The 22,926-nt window shown below is 40.7% G+C and overlaps 1 protein-coding gene across 3 annotated transcripts in view; it reads right to left on the reverse strand.

The window, feature by feature from the left end:
* Positions 1-3,162: 3,162 nt before the first annotated feature.
* The window catches only part of ANKRD12 (ankyrin repeat domain 12), a 63,039-nt gene continuing 43,275 nt past the window's right edge, over positions 3,163-22,926 (reverse strand). For all 3 annotated transcript variants that reach the window (XM_061356296.1, XM_061356298.1, XM_061356297.1), the window contains 6 exons: positions 22,239-22,386; positions 17,342-22,002; positions 9,815-9,913; positions 8,011-8,154; positions 4,792-4,887; positions 3,163-4,443 (listed from right to left, as the gene is read on the reverse strand). In XM_061356296.1, the coding sequence (XP_061212280.1) occupies positions 4,258-4,443; positions 4,792-4,887; positions 8,011-8,154; positions 9,815-9,913; positions 17,342-22,002; positions 22,239-22,386 (5,334 nt within the window). In that variant the 3' untranslated portion in view covers positions 3,163-4,257. The remainder of the gene's footprint in view (positions 4,444-4,791; positions 4,888-8,010; positions 8,155-9,814; positions 9,914-17,341; positions 22,003-22,238; positions 22,387-22,926) is intronic.

A 22,926-nucleotide genomic window follows, 5' to 3' on the forward strand; every position in this document is an offset into this window, starting at 1 on the left:
CCCCCCCCGCCCCGTGCGAGACCCGGGGGCACGGTTGGAGAGCAGGGGATCCTTCCCCTCAGCGAGGGCACCGCTTCCTCTCCCTGGCACCCGGAGCAAAGGAAGCTTCCCTTCGGCTACGGACGGTTCAAACCCGCGGGTGCTGCTCTCCGGAGGGGCAGCCACCGAACGCGGGGCAGGCTGGATGCTCGGCCGGGTGCGCGATCAGGCGCCTTTCAACACCGCACCGCCTCGGCCAGGGGCTGCCTTACATAAAGGGGTCCCGAGAAGCGGAGCCCGACCGGTGCCATCCCCACCGGCGCCCCGGGATGACCGGGCCAGGCGCGCACCACTTCCCCGCGCTGCCCCCTCCTTTCCCGCGACTTTTATCCGGCGCCCCCCTCTTCCCGAGGCATCATCCTGCCCGCGCCCCCCCGCCCGGGGCCGGCCTCGCTCCCCCCTCTCTGCCGGGCTCACCCCGCGGCAGAAGGACCCCCAGAACCGCTCCGGTCACAGGCGCTCGGCTCCCGCTCCCCGCCGCCCTCGGGAGGCCCGGGCCGCCGACACGGCCCCGCCAAGAGCCCGGGAGGCCGGTGACAGGGCGCGCACCCCCTGCCGAAGCGGCGCGGGGCTGGCGGGGCCCCGCACGGGGAGCGCCGCCGAAACCCCCATCCCCCGGCAGTGGGGGCCCGGCCGCCCCCTCCTCCTCCTCCGGGCGGCTGCGCAGGGCCGCCCCAAAACTTTCCTTCCACAAAGGAGCACCCGCGGCCCCGCCGCCTCCTGCTCACCCCCGGCCACCGGCTCCCTCCCGCCGCCCCCCGCTCCCCGCTCCCCCGGCGGCTGCCTCACCGCACGGCGCCGCGGGCCGGCACCACCCGCTCCGCAGGCGGCTCTCGCTGCTCCGGCAGCGGCGGCAGCACCCGCACGCCTCGGCCGCTGCTCCCCCCTCGGCCGCAGGCAGCGCGGAGGCGGTGGCGCGGCCTCGCCTCGCCCCGCCTCAGGGCACCGTCAGGCGCCAGGACCCTCCTCCCGCCGCCGGCCGCGCGCAGAGGGACCCTCCGGGCCGGCGGGCGGCGGCTGCGCGGAGCGGGGAAGGGGGCAGGCGCGGGATGGAGCCGCGGACCCCGGGCGCTGGAGGAGCGGGTGAGCGTCCGCCTCCGACCCGAGTGCGAGCAGGGGAGGGCGCGGAGGTCGTGTGGGGAGAAAAGCAAGAGCCGGCCCGGGGCCGCTGGGTGTCACCGAGAGGCTGCTGCGAGAGGCAGCCCCGCACCCAGAGCTGCGGGTGAGCCCTGAGAGAGGAGGGGGCTCGGGAGACTGGCGCTGGCGGCGGTAGCGCCCGGGGCACTCGAGGCTGGCGGTAAATCCGCAGCAGCTGTGCTTGAGAAGGAGGCTTTGGGGCAGCCCCGCTCAGGATCTCAAACAACTGCGGCATCCTCCTGCCGGGCAGGCTGCAGGGACCAAGGGAACGAGTCTGGTCCGCGGGAGGAAAACGCAGAAAGAACCTGGCAGGGACTTGGAAACTCCGGGTAGCCGTCGGGCCTCCTGGGAGACGCTCTCCGCGAAGGAAGCACGGCCATCGTGCCCCGACAAGTTGTTACTCTAATTCATCTCATCCCTTCTTCTTACCCCACACATCGCACCGCTTTGTTGAAGGAAATCCACACTGGGGTGTCGTTAAACAACACACCAGGTATTGTCCCTCAGAGTGAACCTCGGAAAACAAATAAATGACACGACTGGAACAAATCCTGCATTCACATCGGAGATGCCAGGAGATCATTGTCTAAGGGACTGAAACGTTTTGTCAGTCCTCTTTTCCGAGCAACTTTTACTGAACAGTTGCAACTGTAAAACACAAAATGTGTTCCACAGACACCAGTAGTAGGAAATCGCCTCTCCTTGTGAAGAAGACAGAGTCTACCCTTCAGAGACACCTGGTTTTGGATCTCCTTGTAAAATGGGTTACTGCAAAACCACTTTTATCACAAACCTGTTTCTGTTCATGCTTCCAGAGGATGAACATTCCCTTTTACAGTAAACACCCCGACCCCCTGCACTCCTGCCAGCTCCCAAAGGCCTGTGGGGCTGCTCCTGCTGCCATCCTGCTCCCCTGTTTGTGTCACAGTGAGAGCCCCAGTGGACTCAGACCCCCTGAGGTATCGTTGTAAACCAGACCAAGTCCCAGTTGTCTCCATCCCAAGCATTTTTGTCACCTGCACAGCCAATGCTCCTGCAACCGTTTGTCCTTCCTGTTCTTTATGCAATACTTTGAATTATTCGTAACCCATACTTCCTAATGCCTGGATAGGGATCTCCCATTTGCAGATATATAACTTTTTAGTATTCGATGGAAGTAGCCTAACAGTCATTTACTAGTTGGTGACACTTGTAGCTTTTCCCATTCCCTCCCTTGTCTTTTAGAGCAGGTAACACAGAAATCTGTATTATTTTAAAACTTTACAGCTACTTTCAGAAGAGTATTTTATTTTCAGAAGAATCATATTTACATTTTGCTGAGCACATCTCCAATTCTGAGTGATGCCAGGAAGACACTCCTATATAAAAGCAGGAACAACTTCTTCCCTTCCACAGCTACCTAATAAATTAAAACTGGAAAAAAAAAAAAAAGTTACAGGGCAGGAACCACATATTAATTGGGTTTACGGTGCTCAAATTACTATTACTTTCGACTGGAACTAGCAGTGATGTGCACAAGAAAGGATCCTGCTATCCACAGAGTCCCTTCTTGTTCAATGCCTGTTTGCTCCCCATCACAAGGCACCCTGGGCATTCACGCCAGCCTAAGGAGTACGTACTCTGTAGTAGTTCAAATAGTAACTAAACATCAACTCCCACCAAGCACTTTACGTCTCTTTTCCAGGTAAACGGGTCTGTTGCCTAAGCCCCATTTCTTTCAGAAGTAATTTCATGGACATCAGATCCCAAGCATTCCTGAATAATTTATGGGCTAGAGGGTAACAAATCTTTTTCATGAATATCTGTAACCTCCTACTAATAAATAATTAACTCTCTGCTCATTAACAGTATTAAGAAAAAAAACAGGCATCACATTTCACAACACGGGATTTCTTTTTCAGCTTTTCACTCAGCCTCTTTATGTACTTCAGGAATGACAAGATGTGATATTTTATCAATGTTACAATATTAAGAAACTCCAACTAATAACATGACCAATAAAATTTATTAAACATTGTATTCACAACTATTTACATATCCCTCCATAGATTAATATTAAAATAGACAATATACAATTTAAGAATTTTCATTCAAAGGCATTTTGTTGGAAAAAATAGGCTCTATTACGAGACCACCATATAAGAGCAAAACTTTTTTGTTTGCTTTACACAAAAATATTTTCAGTTTAGTAAGTCATAGTATGGCATCACAACAGCAGACTAATATGAAATATGACTTTGTAGATATTACAGTTGTTAAGGTATTGGTTACTGAAGTAAAGGGGTTAGGAGTTCTGTGAAGCATGCAGTACAGTTCAGTTTTGGTTATTTTACAGTTATGGTGATGGAACAAGCAGCTAAATCAAATACATGCCATACAAAAGAAAAGAACTGCCAACCAGAAACACGCTACACTTAATAAAAAGTACAACTTTGGTCCAATAAAACATTAGACAAAAAACAGTTTTACAATTAAAGGTTCTATTTTATACAGGTTTGAACATTAATTACAAGACTATTTACATTTGCACAGTATGTATAAAATAAATTATTTGAAAAGGAAGACAATCTTACATCTTTTTCTTTTTTTTTTCCCCAAAAAGAAAGCTGTACAGCAATTTACAAAATATAATAAGATAATAGACTATTTTCTCCAAGTCTTACATTTTCTTCCACAGGCTTTTTCGTTGTTTTTCTGTGGGAGTCCAACTGTAACTGCAGTTTCATAACGCAAAGCTGTACAGCAGATTGTAAGTATCATTTGTCTTTTGGTGGCTGTTTTAGTTGTTAACAGCTTCCAGCGCTGTTAACTCACCATGTTTCATCATCTTTTTCAGCAATAAGCTCTAAAGCTACAGGCAATTTTAAAATACAGATAATGCAGTTACTGGGAAACCGACTTGTTTGAACAAGAGGCTGTGCCACACTTCTCTGAAGGAACACCCAAGTTATTGAGAAAGGTAGTATTCCACAGAATTAAGTGCTCTGTCTTAAAAAAAAAATCCCCAAAGATTTGTGTATCACTGCACCTCAATCCCTAGTTGTCCCAGGGAAAGAAAGGGTGACCAGAAGATGCTAGCTGTCATATTGGTGCCAACTCAAAGTCATCATTAACTTCAACAAGAGGAACATAAAACTCCTGAATGTCATAAATGCTGACAGATTTGTACGTAGCAGGATCAAGTTCCTGTAGTTTAAGCTGCCACTCCAGTCTCTGTACCGCGTTTAAAGCCGCTGCTTCGTGCTGCTGCCTCATCAAAAGGCACGTCTGTTTTAAAATTGAGAATGAAGTTATTCCAATGTATGAAAAAAATACTGCAACAAGCTTGAAATTAGAAGAAATATCTAAAAGCCTCTCTGGTGGCAGTGAGTAATCTTCCCCACTAAGTATTCAGAAATTTGCAGATTATTCCATTACACCATGCAGCAAGAAAAGTTTGGTTTTTATACAGCTACACCCTCCTGTATGTTGCCCTTAAAACCTCTACAATAGCCTATGATATTGCATGCAAATCTACTATTTATTCATCTTGTCTTCATCGTCACTTTAGAGTTGTTGGGGGTTTTTTGTTGTGCTTGTTTTTTATTTTTGAAGTGGGAAGACAAAGAATCATACCTTTAATTTTTCAAACTTATCATCAACGTCCTGTAACCATGACATAAACTGTCTGCCATTAAATCGATCCCTTACCGATGTTTTGCTGTCATCAGCCTGCAAAAAATTATTCAAAGGGTAAGTTATTTGATGAATCACTCTTAAACAGACTTTAAAACATGACACTTACTCTGGGGGATCTTCCTAAACAATGCTTCAGATGGAAAAATAAACTCAAAGTATAGAGGTACATATGAGCATAAATGTTGACCACCACTTTCGCTGTGCGCCAGCTGCTCACTGAAGGTGGGTATTTTCAGATTCCCACAGTCTATTTACTGTACTCTGGTTTTGAAATTTAGAGTAGGAGCCTTAAGGATTTATGCCTTAAAGTCTTAACCAGTACAAGGCAGATCCTTCCATAAAATCGCTATCTCTTTGTTCTTTTAAAAATTCAGCCACAATTTATACTAATATTCCCTCAGGGAAAAGCAAAAATATTTATAAAGGAAAACTTAAGCAGCCTGACTTAACTGGGTACACAAGTGTTCAAATAATAGAAATATAAATATAATAAAGAATATTTTTTCTATCAAAATCCCCAAAGGAGGTTAAAAAAAAGAGAGCAGACATATATTATGTCCTGTGAATTATTATTTTTTTAAAGCTTTTTTAATAAGAATCTGGAATGTCACATCTGCCCACTGTGAGAATGCAGATACTCTACAGATAGTCCTAAAGCCAGACTATGCCAATGTAATGTTTCAGTAATAACCACTAAATAGAACAAAACTGCTATTACTTTTCAGTAGGTGTGGGAAAAAAAATAGGACACTGCAGGCACTTGTACATTGTAGCAATGGGCAAGAACAGGAGGAAAAAAACCCTGCAATGACAGAAATGTCTAGAAAATAGCTAAGATTTCAGGTATCCAGGACAGCTGCACAGGTTGGTTGTAGAAAGAGCCCTCAACAACACTTGTCTGGTAACCCTGAACCATAGCATAGGCATTCAGGTGAGCTGTGACCAGCTAACAGTCTATTCACCAGAAACTTGGGTTGTTTTCCCTCCCCCATCTTTGCTCTGGCCCATATGAGTGCCAAGTACGGTTCTCAATGTCTGCCCAACATGTGCAGCCGTAAAGGCAAGCCTCCAAAAAACCCAGAAACCCCATAAAACCAGCTCTGAGGTGGTCAGTTCCCTGCAAAATAAACCAGATCTTTTACCAAAAAAAATCTTTCGCAGCTATTTGCTCAAATACTTGAAAAATTCATCAGAAATGTTTCTCCATTGTAGAACAAAACTAAGAGTTGTTAGCAGGATAAAAGCTAAGCGGGAGAATGTACTACAAGATAATGGTTTCTTACGCATCTACATTCCTCCCACCAAGCAAATTTAAATCAAAGCATTAAGTTGATAATTTAAAACACTGACTTCAATTATAATTAAAAAATATACTTAATTCTTTGCTGAACGTTATGTGCAGTATTACAGTTTTGTAAGAAAAGTTAACACAGACTGAACCACAAAGCTGTTAAGGCAGTAAGGGGGAAGGAGAGGCATTTTACTACTACTGCTGTTCTCTTAATGGTCAAAAAAAGCTGCAGTACCTGGGGGGGGAAGGAGAGGTAGGAACCACAACTGCTCCCCCCATAAGGATTCCTTTTGTTTCACAAAATTCAAGTGTAGAATCAGTTTATTTAAAACCAGTTGTCAAATGTTAACTATAAAATGCAGTTATGTGCATAAAAATCAGAGGTACCCCAAATTTCTAAAAAGTTGAGGGCCTCTAATTGGGGCAGAAAAAAGCCAAGCACGGTCTGAACTTCAGAACTAACAATGATGGTATGTGGACTGTTAATGGAAGAGAAAAATCTATTTTTTGCCCTAACAAATGTACTAAGGAAATAATGACTTAAAAGTTTGTTGGTATAAAGCAGTATAAAGCTTAAAATGGAAGAACAATACACTCCCCATAAACTGCTATCTCTTGCTGAATCACCTAGTTGTGCATAGCTCTAGTTTTTTAAAGATGGGGAAAAAATATAGCAGCAGACTGAGGAAACACTGGAAGCTATAATAATTCTATAAAGGGCCCTGGGACTAAAGTGGAATGTCACGTATGTTGGAAATGTAGGTGTTTCATTTAAAAATACCCAACATCCAATGCATCAACACTTTTATTGCCCCCAAATCATCAAATTTCTTCCTTCCATTATTTGTGTTCCTTACAGTCACCAAAACAGGTGCTGAATGCTGTTTTCATTTTTTGTTAGCAGCCTTGTTCTATATCAAGTTAGCAGCCTTGATATACAAATATACAAAATACACAAAATTCATGGTGTAATTTCAAGATGATGAAATCACATTCACTTACAGATACAGCTGCAGCAAATCCCTGAGTGGTAGTCATAGAATCATAGAATCACGGAACAGTTAGGGTTGGAAAGGACCTTAAGATCATAATGTTTCAACCCCCTGCCATGGGCAGGGACACCTCACACTAAACCATACCACCCAAGGCCTCGTCCAGCCTGGTCTTGAACACTGCCAGGGATGGAGCATTCACAACCTCCATGAAAGGTATGCAGATTATAAAGTACACTGCTCATTTTATGTTTTAATCAGGACTAAGTACCAACACTGGACACATAAATAACATGGTGCATTTAAATAATATGGAGCTCGAGGTGATTTTAAAGAAGTAGCATTGGATATTTCACTGCTGGTCATCTGTTTTTTATGGCACAGTTGTAATCGCCGTCTTAGAGAGAGAAGAAAAGTATAATGTGAATATCTCCACAAATCATTTCCAAATTTCACAAACCAATCTCATCACTTCACACACTACTGCATTTCGATTCTCTGGACTACTAACAAAAATGATCCCACATTCTGCAAATATTTTTTTGTTGTTGAAGTTATATTTGTAAACTTCCAAAATACGTTGTTTATGACTGATTCAATAAAAATCAGCAGAAAAATGTTCTCAATTTATCATTTTCATAATTTCCGGAGGTGAAAGAAAACCAGACATGGTGCAAAACAGAAGAACAAGTGTACATATACCCATATCCTCTTGTTACTGAACACTCAAATGAAGCCTAATCAAAGGAGCAATCTATAGTGCACAAAATTTTAATTCCAGGCAACTCAATGACAACTTCAGAAAGGGAACAGAATTCTCTCCAAACACTCCTTTTGACCTTTTTTTTTGATATTCTGAAATACATTATTTACCTGAGAATCCGGAGGCACATTATAAACTTCAGCATCCAGCAGAACAGTACAGGCACTGAATGGTAGTGTTTGATTATTTAGCGTTCTTGCTGCTCGATGATGAACACGTAGAACTTCTTGCTCGTTAGAAACAATAAGCTTTTCCTAATTGAAAAGACATCACCATATAAGTATACATTTGGTAAATTAAGCATTTCAGCTGGATTCATTAAAATTCCCATTCATTTAAACATTTTTTAGGGTTTATACTTTTGAACAGTGTGAGAAATGGGCCAGTGGAGGGAGGAGCAGTTGTTTATCTGATCAAATCCAAAATTTCAACTTAATGATGCAAAGAGTGTTCCCTGCATGTCAGAACAGAAAATACCTTCTCTTCCACCACCACTGCTGGCTGCATGTCAGGCCCAGGTTTTCCACTCAGTGCCACTAAGGCAAGTTCTAGTTGATGAAGAAGGTGAAAGATGAAAGGTATGAGGAGTACAGGGTTGGGATATAGGTTTGTGAGTCTCGACTGAATTAAGATTTTTGTCACATGCTTGTCGTACCAGGCAAAATGTCCAAACACACTGAAGCAGAAACATAATTTGCAGGAGAATTTAATTTTATTAAAAAAAAAACAAACACACACACACAAAAAACCCCAAAACCCAAACCAAAACAAAAAAAACCCCCATGCAGAAACACCATAAATTCATAGCTGGACAAAGATTCTTTCCTGAACTGACAAGAAAATACAGCTTACTTGGCCAAACTTGACTTACAGCTGTATAAAGTAGACCTGATTTGAAGGACAGTCTGTTTGACTAACAAACTGAGCAAACTAACTAGAAATATGCAGAATTTTAAAAGACAAATTAATGTACATGGTGTGTTTACTGCTCTGCAACATAATAGCTCTGATTTTTATCAGAAGAAAAGAAGGTGGATTATAGAAAGCTGGGAAAACAGAAAAAGCAGCATCTTTCCTTTGGTTACAATTAATTTCTTTCAGTCAGAACTTGAACCATGTTTACATTCTTTGTGCTTGTTATTTTATACCTAGCTTTACACTGAAATGCCAAATTCAAACAAAACCCCTCCCAATGTGGTTTGTTAAGCCACAATAAAATCGGCTTAACCAAAAAAGTACTGCATCGGGTTTTAATGAGCCTGCTGCTTGTATAACCCTGTGGAAATATTTAAGATACATTATAGGTGAGAAAGCAGTCCTGTCTATATTCACAAGCAATCTGGCTCACAATACTGACAAGACATCTAAAAGCTAGCTGCCAAAGAGAAAGGTTTGGGCACCATAAAAATAAAGAATCCTCTTAAACCGGGAATATTTTCTCAATATCTGAGTTCATATTCAGTCAAGCCTACGGATGCAGTTCTAACATAATTTTAGGCCGTTTTTGCAAGCAGAATATTGCAAGTAATATTTTACTCTTAAAGCCACATATGTCTACCACCAATACAGAATTTGCTTGTTTCAATTCATTTAACTCAGTTACTTTGGTTCAGGGTCTACAACCATTACAAGCTTTCAAAATTAGAATCTGAAGCTTTCTTCCCACTTCTCACTGCCTCTGGGAAAAATCTGGGCCACATGTTAGAGCAATTAAAGGAAAAAGCTGCTATCTTACTAGCTTAAATATTCTGCTAAGCCTTTTTTTTTTTTATTTACAAGTCTCGCCAATTCATAAATTTGGATAGAAGGCAGATTATTTCTAAAATAATGTCAAACTGAGCAAATGTCCATTGAAAATGGAACCCCCTAAAGGTTAAAGTTGGGAAATACAAGAATAAATTACTTTAGCCTTACCCTTTCAATACTGTGTTGCAAACGTAGTTTCATCCTTACAACCTCCTGTTGTTTAAATAGTTCCTTAAGCGGGTCTGACAGTGAGGGAGGTGGGGTAATCTGTGGAAAAAGTGTTAATATGCAATATAGTGAATATTTAACATATGTTTTTATGTATTTAACATATGTTCAATACTGTTTATATGATTTGAGCTTTTATTTTTAAAAAGCAAAACAAACATAAGCAAGGTATTTTTTAGGGAAAATATGAATTTTGTACATTCCATTAATTATATGGCTTCAGCCCATTTGCAATAAAAGGTTTAAAGGATTCTTTGCCATAAAGTTAATAAAGCTGACTGAAATGGCATTTCAAACTGTTTACTGCTTTTAACCAGTCACGTCAGCATGCCATAGCTGTTCTTTAAAAGGGCTATACATTAGAACATAGTAAAAATACAGCTTGCTTTCAATTTTGAAGACTCTTTCAAGCACAGCTGTTCATTTTGAGAAGGTAAAAGCTGTCTAACCAAATACAAGAGCATATATATGGCATAAAAGATAACCAATCGTCTTCCTAATCTTACAATGATGCAGAACACAGGCAAGCACAAAAACCACATCACATGTCAGGCAGTGGCTTGGAAGTGTTTCCTCCTGTCAGTTATATAAATAACGTTTTTTTAAAGGCCTATGCCTAAAAAAAAGATTATACAAAAGAAAAATCACACAGTGAGTGAGCTATCAACACTATTACTGATGGGATATACTCCAAACATTTTGCATGTCTAGTCAATTAACGTATTACTGTATGGTATTACTGACCAGACCGAGCTGTATGACAAAAACTGTAAAGGCACCTGGAGCCCTCATGGCAACTGCAGAAACCAGAAGTTTCTTCAGATGTAACTAATAAACATCTTGGCAGTTTTAACGCTCCATGCAAAGTTTACTTTTCCCTATGCAAGTTCTGCCTGATGGTTCAGCATGGTTTTTAACAACTGCTAGATGTAAGAACACTGGCATTGTTTTGGAAAGGCTGATGAAAACTAAATAAAACATTGCTTACTACCACTGATGCTCAGAAACCACAGCTGAAATATATACCTACAGGTGTTTACACTCCACCTTGTACCTCACACAAAACACAAAGACAGAAATCATTCTAGTCAATAATATGTATCCTGCAACTATCAAGAAATACTAAATCCATTATGAAAATATGAACACACTGCATTATTAGTACCAATCTTGCCTCATACACTCCAATAACAAAGTGATTTACCTATCAAAAGTTACTCAATTATTGTTACCTTGGCAAATTATTTCAGGACAAGCTTTTCTCCCACTGGAAGTTAGCCAATATCTCTGAAGTTAAAGAACATACAGAATAACTAATTGTGATTCATTCCTTAAGTTACTACTTGGTATGACATTCAACTTTTTCACTTTTCAAACTACTAAAAAAGATACACTTCACTTCTCCCAACAAAACAGTCTGGCTTCCAAACCAGTGAGTAATGCTTATGGCATGTGCCATTTGGTGTAAGTCATCAGCACTAAAAACAAACAAACACAACAACAACAACAACAAAAATGACCAAATCATAAACATCTACTGGAAGAATCAGTCTTAATCATAACTGGTAGCAATGCGTTTAAGTTTAGCTTGAGAGATACTGCAGTCTAGTTTTGCCTGGAAAGTTTGGATTCACAGCACAGTGCAACAATGCTGTCATAGTCTTTCAATAAAATAAGACAAGATGCTTATAACAACACCAAACTTCTACTTAATTACTTTTACTAAACTCCAAAGATATCTCAGAAATCCCAGTGCTTTTGCTGAGAGAGAAGCTCACCACATAAGCGGCAAGATAAACAACCTGTCTATAAATAGGATTGGAGTTTATGCATCCAAGCTAGTCAGAAATAAAGCTCCCCCTGCCGGCCAGAGACACTGCGCCTGGACAAGCAAACTTTCTGGCCTCAAAGGAAAATGCAGTTAAAGATTTCAAGGCAAGAACAGCCAGAGGAGCCTCTTGATCTTCTAGTTAAAGAGACAGTTATTAAAGAGACTGCAAAAAACGCACAGGGAAAATACAAACATGCATGTTGAACTTGAAAGAACAGCGCATGAAGCTGAATGCCACGAGGAAAAGTTGACCTCAGGTTTTTTGTATAAACAAAACCAATTATCACAAGTAGCTCCTTAAAGGCTCAGACTCCATACAGAAAGGAAGGATACAAACAGGCCCTGCCTTCTCTAACGCCACCCATAAAAGGTAGACAGAACTCAGCCTCTCACCTCTCTGCTCCTCTTCACAAGAAGGCAGCCATCGAACATAGCTGAGGTTCAAGACATGCCCTCACCATCTCCAACACATGAAAATCAATTAAGCAAGTTTCCTGCATGCCTTGCATCCTTCATAACAACTACAACAAAACCAGCAGCTCTTCACTCTATAAACATTCAATTCTCATTTCTGCCAGTTATAAGAAAAAGCAACACTGAAGCTAATTCAGATTCACACGTACACAATTTTTCCACAATTATTTTCACACATCCCTCTCCATCTCCCCTCACCCATGCCACCCAAAATTGACAAGCCTGCTCTACTGCTATAATATTTCATGCACTTAGGAAGCAAAGTTCTGGTAGCACCACTAAAATAAGTTTTTACCACTTAAGTTTCTATAGCAGTGCCTGAAAGACTGGACACAGAATCCCTTTTACTAGAGACTTATCTGCTAGATAGCCATCAGAAGCTGGAAATGAATAATCCTGGTATCTCTTTTCGGGAGGCAGCACAGATAAAGATGACTGAACCTCGCAGAGCATACTGACGTAGCAATCTGAAAGGTTAAATAGCTAAGTACAATTTACATTTACTCTCTCAGAAGATTGAGATTTGTTGCCTTCTGTTCTGAACTGAGCTGGTGTCCAGTATCTTCTGTCTTCTATTTGCATTGGAGACAGGGAAGCTACAATTCATACGTGACTATCCTTACAGCCTGAGGTGATATGGGTTATAAATTACAGTATGTAAACAAGGCTGTGGAAATCAAACTTAAGTGCACCATCTCCTAGTTCCCACCTACAGGATGTCTGAAGTTCATCAGATAAACCATAGTGCATCATTAAAATTCCAGAGCAGAGAACAGTTTGTTACACAAACTATTCTGAGTCTCAGAGTGTCAGAGCTAAATATATAGTCTTCACCTAGACCTTCACACAGTGATATCTAACATACAGCAATAATTTAGGAAAGAGTATCTACCTTCCTATAGCCTATGTAAATTAATGAAGCAAAACTCAGGCTGGCAGAGCATCATGAAAGAACTATTAAAGGTCAATAGTGGCAAACTAAAATTAAATTCTACACACAAGCAAACTCTGCACAGACATTAAATCTGAACTACTACTAACTTTTAAATTTATATTTTTTTCTGGAAACAAACATCACTAATTTTATCAAAATTGTGCATTTACGCAAGTGATAGTAATTAAATAAAACACTTAGCTGCACCGTAGATGATTTTTCAAATAAGCAGAACTAAAATGCTTAAAACATTTCCCTCTAGATCAAAACTCATATTGCTTTCTTACACTTTACTCCTAATGGAAATAAACACCCATTTCTTAATCATTTATTTGGGCTTCTTAGAATTTTTTTTCCCTCCCTTTTGCCTGAAACAGAAAGCTCCATCTGCTCCTTCTACAACTATAGGAGACTAACAACAGCATGAAAGCATATACAAAACAAGTGACATTTTAAATAGAATCACAGAATGGTTTGGGTTGGAAAAGACCTTAAGGATCATCTAGTTCTATCCCCTCTGCCACACAGAGGGACACCTTCCACTAGAGCAGGTTGCTCAAAGCCCCATCCAACCTGGCCTTTAACATGGCCAGGGACAGGGCAGCCACATCTGTGGGCAACCTGTTCCAGTGCTTCACCACTGTCATGGTAAAGAATTTCTTCTTAATATCTAACCTAAACCTATACTCTTTCAATTTTAAACCATTACCCCTTGTCCTACCTCTGCATGCCCTTGTAAAAAGTACCACTCAAGCTGTCAAGGTCCCTCTGGATGACATCCCTCCCGCATGTTGACCACACCACACACCTTGCTATCGTTGGCAAACTTGCTGAGGGTACACTCAATCCCACTGACCATGCTGATGACAAAGATGCTAAACAGTGCCAGTCCCAATACCAACTCATGAGGAATGCCACTCATTACTGGTCTGCATTTCGACAATGAGCTGGTGACCACAACCTTTTAAGCATGACTATCCAGCCAAATCCATATCCACCGAGTGGCCCATCTGTCAAATCCATACTTACCCAGTTTAGACAGAAGGATTTCATGCAGGACAATGTTAAATGATTTGCATAAGTCCAGGTAAATGGCATCAGTTAAGCTCTTCCCTTACCTACCAATGCCATAACCCCATTGGAGAATGCCACCAAATTTGTCAGGCATGATTTGCCCTTAGTGAAGCTGTCATCAATCACCTCTTTGTCTTCCATGTGCCTTAGCACAGCTTCCAGAAGGATCTGCTCCATGATCTTGCCAGGCACTGAGGTTGACTGGCCTGTAGTTTCCCAGGTCCTCCTGTATTCCTTTTCTAAAAATGGGGGGTATGTTTCCCCAAAATCTGGTCTCCTGAAGTCCAGAAGCCTTCTTTGCTACCCTACGGATCTTGAACTCCATCATTTCATGGTCACTGCAGCCAAGGCTGCCCTCAAGCTTCACATTTCCCACCAGCCCTTTCCTGTTTTTGAGAACAGGGTCCAGCATAGCCCCTTTTCTTTTTGGCTCCTCTATCACTTGCAGAAGGAAGTTATCATCAACCTCCTGGATTACTTATGCCCTCCGGTGTTGTCCCTCCAACAGATGCTGGGGTGGTTGAAGTCTACCATGAGGCTCAGGACTTGCGAATGTGAGGCTGTTCCTATCCATCTATAGAGGGCCTCATCCACTCAGTCTTCCTATAACAGACCCCCACTATAATGTCACCTGTCCCTGTCCCCCCTTTAGTCCTGACCCAAAATCTCTTGTTCAACTCCACATCCATCCCCAGGCAGAGCTCTGCACACTACAGCTGGTCATTGACACAGAGGGCAACACCCCCTTCTCATCTCCCTTGCCTGTCCTTCCTGAAGAGCCTGTATCCTTCCATTCCAACACTCCAACCATAGGAGCCAACCCAGCACGCCTCTGTGATGCCAATAGGATCACAGCCCTGCAGGTGTGTGCATGTCTCTAACTCCTCTTATTTATTCCCCATGCTGGGTGTGTTTGCATAGAGGCAGTACATTCATTTGCATAGAGGCAATTAGCACCAGAACATGTATGTACAGGGAAGCAACCCAGAAATCGAAACGAGATAAAAACTCAGTAACTGTGATCCTTCAAGTACATATGCACATTTTTCTAAGCTTTTTTAGAGGTTTTTCTTTACAAGAAGTAATTAAAAGCCATTTAGAATGGGGAGCATCCACTCATCTCTGAAGTTTTCTGAACCCAAGTTACCCAAGAATTTGCACTACCCCATTACCTAAATTATTTTCATGGAGAGTCTCTATTGTGCACAGCAAGAGAGACAGGAAGGATGTATGAAGCAGTGCTTTAATATCAAGTCAATAACTCCCTTTTTTATAATGTCTACACATATTTCCATTTATGACAGGGAAATGAATTCTATTGCCCAGATAGAAGATGGACCAGGGAAAAATATATGCCTTGCTTCTCCTCTTTCTGCTTATCCAAGATTAAACACTGAAGTGTGATGCCCAAGCAGTAAGTTGTAGCTTGGAAACAGTATGTACTTGACTAGCAGCTGCTATTAAAAAAAATAAATGAAAAATCCTCTGCTTCCAGTGATAAAGATGTATTACAGAAGTTGCAACAGCTACTGAGAAAGGCTGGTAGACTGAGGAAAGCTGACAGCCTGATACACTGCAGCAAAGCTTACTATACATCCTAGTTCACTTGCAGACCAAGGGAACCCACATCTTTCCTCAGACTATAATTGATCTACTAATTACAAAGAACTGTGGTCACCATCAAATAAGAGAGAACTCACTCAATAGAAAGAGGATGCACGTATTAATTCTCTCAGGCAGAAATAGGGGTCAGACTGGAAAAATGAGAAGGAACAGCTTATATGGGGGATTATGATTACCTCTGAATGAAGCAAACATTTTTCAATTTTATGTATTAAACTTGTGTGCATTGCTGAATCAAAAAAATCTTCAACTCTACTGGAAAAAGCTAAGGCAACATCTCAAACAGGGGCAAGTTATCCTAAATGAGTCAACGTCGTAATTGCTCCATTCAGAAATACTGAAACTCAGAGTTTTCCTAACTTGATGCATCTTAAGTAACAGGCATACGATCAACTTCTGCTGAATTCTAACATTACCAAGCTACTGTATGTCAGCCAAACTACTACTTTAGGAAATCAAATACATGGCCTCAGCCAATTTTAGCTATTATGTGTGTTAACTTAAACCATTCAAACAGGCTTAAGCTTGTTCTTTTACCTCAGAACTAGAGCCGTTTAAGTGAATTAGGTAAATAGGTAGAAAAATAGAAAACCTCCTACTCCCAGGAGTGAAAGGTACTTCAGAAAACCCTCAGTGTGCAATGTTTCAGGTCTCCCATCCCCCATGTAGAACAGTAAGCACAGAACCAGGTGTGATGAGGAGCAAAGAAAGGAAGTACAATTCAAGTGCTACCATGATTACGCTGATTTCAAAACGAGACACCAGCAGGGGCCGTGTTACTGTGAGAGACCTTGAGGGTCACTTCCATAGTAAATCGTAGTATTAACAGCACTTGAGCCAATTATGCTCTGCATTGCACAGACCTCCTTCATAGCTGTCATCAGGAAAAATGCCTGTGTCAGAATTATGGAGAGCTTTGAACCAAACTAGTAGTGTTCCTGAACTATGGATGTTCTTCAGTGAAAAGGCAAAGAACTTCACATGATTAAATGAGATGCAGAATACTTTGATGATTAGAAAGGCTGGGACACAGCAGATTACATCTGCTGCTCTTGAGAGCATTAAGGAGAAACTGAAATAGCTAGCAGGCTCTCTCCTACTTACATCTTTTGGTGACGGACTTCACATTTTGAAGTACTGCACACACCCCATCCACCCCCCCCCAAATGAAACAACATTGAATAATTAAGTTTTAAACAAATTATTGCTAGCAGAAAATCTGAGAAGCTCCCAACAACTGACTTCACTTTCAGAAGGACAGGCTTTACAGTAGTAAATACTTTGAATATAATATTTGTCTGTGTGCCTTTTACAGGTGTTATACATGATGGGTTTGTCTTATAATAACTATGAAACCACACTTTTTATGCCTCCTGAATGGGGCTGACATTACTGGTCATTATTAATTTGACATGTGGCAACTTACTATTTCCAGCACAAGTATTCTGTAGTAAATTACAAAGAATGTGAAAGTTACAAAAGCAGAACATGCCTTTTATTGCACTGGATATTTAAAGACCATGTTACTTACAGTTGGGATGCATATCTTGCTCAAGGGATTGCCATCCAGTAGGTATGAGCCATTGAAGGTCAAGTATTCATCATAATATTGAGGTGCCTGAGGAGTAACACTGCACAGTAATTTACGCTTCTCTTCTATTTTTTTTCTTATGTGCAAGTATTCAAAATACGGGTTTGCTCTCTCAGAACTGTATGGCTGAATCTCTTCAAGTTTCAAAGAATCAGCAATAGCTGCCAGTGACTGCTGGGTTTTCTCCTTAGCCTGCAGTAGAGAAGGGTTCATTTGTGCAGGCTGAGGCACACGCAACACTTTTCTTTTACGTGGATGATGGACCTGAGCATCATCCTCTTCAGTTAATCTAATCCTTGCTTTCACAGATACTGATGATTCAGACTCTTTTTCTGATGACTGCGTGCAGCCAAGAGGATTCTGCTTAGCCTGGTTAGCAAGCAAATTTGCTCTGTTCCTTGTGATTCTTTGAGGTATTTCTTGCTGTTCCACCTTCTGATCTTCAGCAATTTCTTCCTCTATTTGGCTGTATTTATGCAACTCTTCCTGTGTCATCTGTTGTGAATTATTTGCCAAATTGGATAAAGAGGAATACTGTAGTGGATCATCTGTCAACACATTTTCTCTGTCTGTTGTGCGGGGTTTTTTATTAGCCGCTTCATTTGTAATTCCCTTTGACATTCCTGAACTTAATTCACAGAGATCAACACTGGCTTTACTATCAACAACATGGACTGAAACCAGCTTTTCTTGTTGGCCTTTTTCATTTCTGGGATCTGAAGTATCTTTTGTGTTACTATCCACTTCACTCTGAGTGTTTTTACAAAGAACTTTACTGTAGGCATACAAACTTGTATTTAATTGTGAACTGCTGTCACTTTCAGGAATATCTTTTTCTAACAGTACTGTAGGTAGATCATTCACTCCCAGATAGCTCTGTGAAATATCCTTTGCAGAGCTCTCAGAATATACAGCAATGGGTGCCTCAACCTTTTTAATGTCTGAAGAGAAGAAAACATTATCCTGCTCTCTGGTACTAGTAGCATCTATATCCAAAGTAGAAGCTGTAGCCTGAAGTAGATTTTGTTGTTGTACAACTGATGAATCTTGGCTGCTAATGCCTGGTAAGGAAATGCGCTTAGATACATCTGGGAGTGGCTGGGTAGGTAAAGAACAAGGCGATTGTGAAGGCAAAAATGATACAGATTCTTGAGAATCAAAACTTCCCTTTATTTCAGCATGCTGAGGCAAAATGTCAGGTACTTGTTGCTCTTTTAATGTCCTCTTTTCAGAATTATGCATTCCTGTAACACTGTTAGTATCTTGCTCTGAAACACTATAACCTGAGTTGGTAAACTCATTGTTTAATGAATTAAGTCTGTCAAAAGGCACATCCCATGATTTGGTTTGCCGAGTCACACCACTTTGACCACATGGCTCTAAATGCATATTATAGTCTTCCGAAGGGCTTATCTGAGCAGTATTTTTAATGGTACTTGTACCTGTTGTCTGCTTGCTGCCAAAAGATCCAGTTGGAGCTGATGTGAAGTTTGACTGCAAACTAGACGCACTACTTTGAAAATCCCTTTCAAGCATGCTACATGGTAGCTCTGAATTAGGAGAAGTGCTAGCATACGTCTGAGCTGATGCCAGACCATTTTGATTATTTTCTTCTGGTATTTGAGGCTGTTTGCTGTGGTCGGGAACAGCAGCAGGCATGTTGCATCTTCGAACCTCTACTACAGGTCTACACTCATTTAAAACCAGTTTAACATCTTCAGCAGGTGCTGATCTGATATACATTTGTGGAAGCCTGTTTGAGAAAGGTAGCTTACTGCGATCTGGCAACTCAGCAAGACCATCGGTCTCTTTTTCAAGACGGGCTGGTGATTTGGCACTTGCCAGACACAGTGATTGTGAAAAAGACATTTGGGAATCCGAGCCTTCTAGCATGAAGTCTGAATCATATTCAATTACAGGCCTTGGAGTAGTTACTGTGGCATGGCAAGAATCCTCAGAGCTTGCAACTGAAACCATGGACAGTGATCTGGAGCTCAGACCTGTCTTTTCACTTTCTGATTTGGGGGATCTATTTAAATTATCTAAACCCAATGAAGGCTTTATAGCATTGACACTTCTTGTATCTACTGATTGTAATCTATTACTTGCGGTGTCTTTCTGCTGTTTGTCCTTCATACAAACGTCTGGCAACTCTGAGCTTTTTGAATGAATCAGTTCTTTGCTTTTTACTTCAGGTAACGAGTGTTTTGGTTTTTCTTTCATCTTGTTAAGTTCTAAACCAGGGCGTTTTTTTAAACGTTCCTTCTCTTTCTGCTTTATTTTTTCTTTATGTTTTCTATGCCACTGCTCTATTTCCAGATCTTTAAGGCTAAGCATTCTTTCAAAACTAGTTTGCATTAAATCATCATTGACTAATCTTTTTTCTTTAGGTCGAACATCCTTTGGTGCAGGGGCTGCTTTAGGCTTAAGTTTTTCGTGTTCAAGCTTTAGTTTAAGTAAACTACTTTGATGCAGTTTATGTTTGTCTCTCTCTTTGTATCGGTCTGTATCTTTATCTTTTTTATCTTTCTCTCTACTATCTGGAGTTTTCAACAGATCATCTTTTGTTTTTTCTTTCAATGATGGCAGTTTGTCATGCACTGTTTTATTACTTTCTGTAGTACTACATCTCCTTTCCTCTTGTATGTGTTTTGAGTTTGCTGCTGCTGAGATCTCCCTGTCTTTGGATTTGTCTCTTTTTTCAAGTTCCTTTTCTTTGTCTTTAGTTCTAATTTTTTCTGTTTTGGCATATTCAGATTCTTTTTCAGACTGTTTGACTTTTCTTTCAGTACAGTGTTTTTCTTTGCTTTCAGCCCAATGTTTGTCTTTATCAGCCTTTTCTTTATCATGCTTCTTATCAGTTTTTTCTTTATTTCTTTCCTTGTCATCAAGTTTTTTAAGAGTACCACTGCTTTTTAGTTTATCATTTTCCTTATGGCATCTTTCTGTTTGCTGGAAACTGGGCTTCTCCCTCACTTTCTCTACATTTTCATTAACTTCTGCTTTTTCTTTCTCCACCTTATATTCATGCTTTACCTTTTTCTCTTTTTCTCCATTTTTTCTTTCAAACTTTTCAATATCTTTTTCTTTGGCTGAGGTTTGCTTTTCAGTCTTTTCCTTAAAATTCTTTTCCTGCTTTTCAGTATCTGTTTCTATTAAATGAATATTGACAGCCTCATCTTTAACACCAAAGCAGAACAACTCGAACTCTTTATCTGCAAGTGTAATGTCTTCCTTTGTATCTTTTAATTTTTCATCCTTGAGAAACTTCTCACTTTCCTTTTTGCTCCTCTCCCTCTCTCTGTTCCTCTCCCTCTCTCTGTCCTCTTTAGCATTTTTCTCTTTCTGGAACTGTCTCTCCTTAACTAACTTATCTTCTTTTGCCACAGCTTTTTCTAACTTTGATTTTCTGTCTGAAGAAAGAGATTCATGCTCTATATTTAACAACATATCTTCATTTTCATCACTTTTGAAAAAGTTCTCTTTCCAAAATTCTCTGTCAAACTCAATACTTCTTTGAGTCTCTTTCTCTTTATGCTTATGTTTTTCCTTCTCCCCATCCTGTTCCTTTCTATGCTTATCCTTTTCTCTTTCTTTGTGCCTTAATTTATGCTTTTTAAGTGCTTTACCTTCCTTGTCAATCTTTTTCAGGGTATAATCTGAATTCTCAAATGCTGAGCTATTATCTTCCTCTTTAGTTTTAGGACTAGATTTTTCACCAAATTCTAAGTGAAAATCTTTCTGATGATGCTTGCTTTTTTCTTTGTGCTTGCAAGATTTGCCACTAGAGCTTTCTACTAGGTATTCAGAATCAGTGTTGTGATCATACCGAACTAATTCAGATTGCAATGTTATTTCAGAACCTCCGGGTGATAAGCAAGATTTGGTGTTTTCTTGCTTTAATGGTGTTGACTGCTTTTCACTTAATCCACAGGGATGCTTTGAAGATTTGCCAGCAGTGATATGAAATACATGTAAAGAAGAATCTTCTTTTGGGGTGAAAGACTTCTTAAAGGTTTCTTCCTCTCTAGTTTTATCTAAAGAATCTAACCCAGAAGTAGCTATATTTGTTACTCTGGCATTTTCTTTTTCTCGCTTAAGTTCTTGATTCTCTTTATTTTTGCTCTGATTTTTTACTTTCCTTTTAACTTTGCCTTTTTGCTTCTGTTCATTTGTAACCATATATTCTTTCTTCACTTTTACATCAGAATTCGATGTCTCTGAAATGGGGACTATCTTCTTGTCTTGAGGTATTTCTTCATCTGAACTTTCAGAACTTGAATACAGAACTCTAGATGGCTTCTGCTTTTTGCTTTTAAATGATTTTGAAAAAACTACTTTTTCTTGTTTCACAAACAAACTGTTCTTATCTTCAGTCTCGTCCTCTTTCCTTAAGTCTTTTCTAAGAATGTGCTTGTCATCAATCATTTTTTTCATTTCCTCTTCATCATCATCTTTAAACTCATACTCATCAACAGCAGATGAAAGTGGAGCCTTACTAGGGGCTATTTGTTTGCTGTCATTGGCTACAGAGTCCTTTTCCACTTCTGAATCAGCATTGCCTTCTACACTGGAAGGATTTACAGATGGAGCTTCGGAATCTAGAGTAAGAATACAAAAAAAACTATTGGAATGGTCAACCTGGTGTCAGAAGAAACATTTCAGATCAGCTCAATTCAATTGAAAGATTTGAAAGCTATCCCTAAAGGTGGAAAACAACCTTAGCAATAGCAACTAATACCCACAGCGACTCAATAGCTAATATCATGCAAAAGATTAAAACCACTTTTCAGATAAATTGATGCATTGAAGTATACTATTAAATGGCTACTTTTACCTGAGCAACTTTCCTCATCATCAGAAATGGGCACTTCCCTTTTCAATAGCATTTCCAACTCTTCAGTTTCAGCAACATCAACAGGTCTCTCCCCATGCTTATTGGCTTGAAATGGATTTCCGCCATGTCGAAGCAACAGCTTCACAATCTGCAGCATTAAATAAATGAACTTTTAGGTTTTCCACAACATGTTATTTGACCAGCATAAAAATCTCCCATTGCACACGAAATGTGGATAACATGATACATAATCCCAAACTTCAACCTATGAAACTGAGACTGGAAAGCAAGCCTTCAGCAACCAGAATAAAACGTCCCAGGTATACGGAATCTGCTTGTTAAAAGAGGCAATGGGGAAGACTGAAGAAGGTTGTTACTCAGACATAGCATCATCATAAAGAAAGGCATCAGTGGCCTTTTGTTCTTGCTGTTCTAGCATTTCCTCACACAATTCATCTGGTTCTTCACATACCAAGCTCTCTCTCTATTCCTCTGTGTTTGATTCACCTTCTTGCTCCAAATTTTATAGCACTTATCTCTAAGGAACAGGAAAGGTTTTTTTCAAGTAGCAGTACTATTGGCTTCCATTGCATTTTATAAAAGCCCTGACAGGGATCCAAGTATCTTACTGTAGGAACAAACTACCCCCATCCCCAGCTACATACAATATAGCAAAATCATTGATTCC

This window comes from Neopsephotus bourkii, unplaced genomic scaffold (assembly GCF_033783945.1).
Source record: "Neopsephotus bourkii isolate Nb327-2 ecotype Australia unplaced genomic scaffold, CSIRO-AGI_Nbou_v1 NB_846, whole genome shotgun sequence".
NCBI lineage: Eukaryota > Metazoa > Chordata > Aves > Psittaciformes > Psittacidae > Neopsephotus > Neopsephotus bourkii.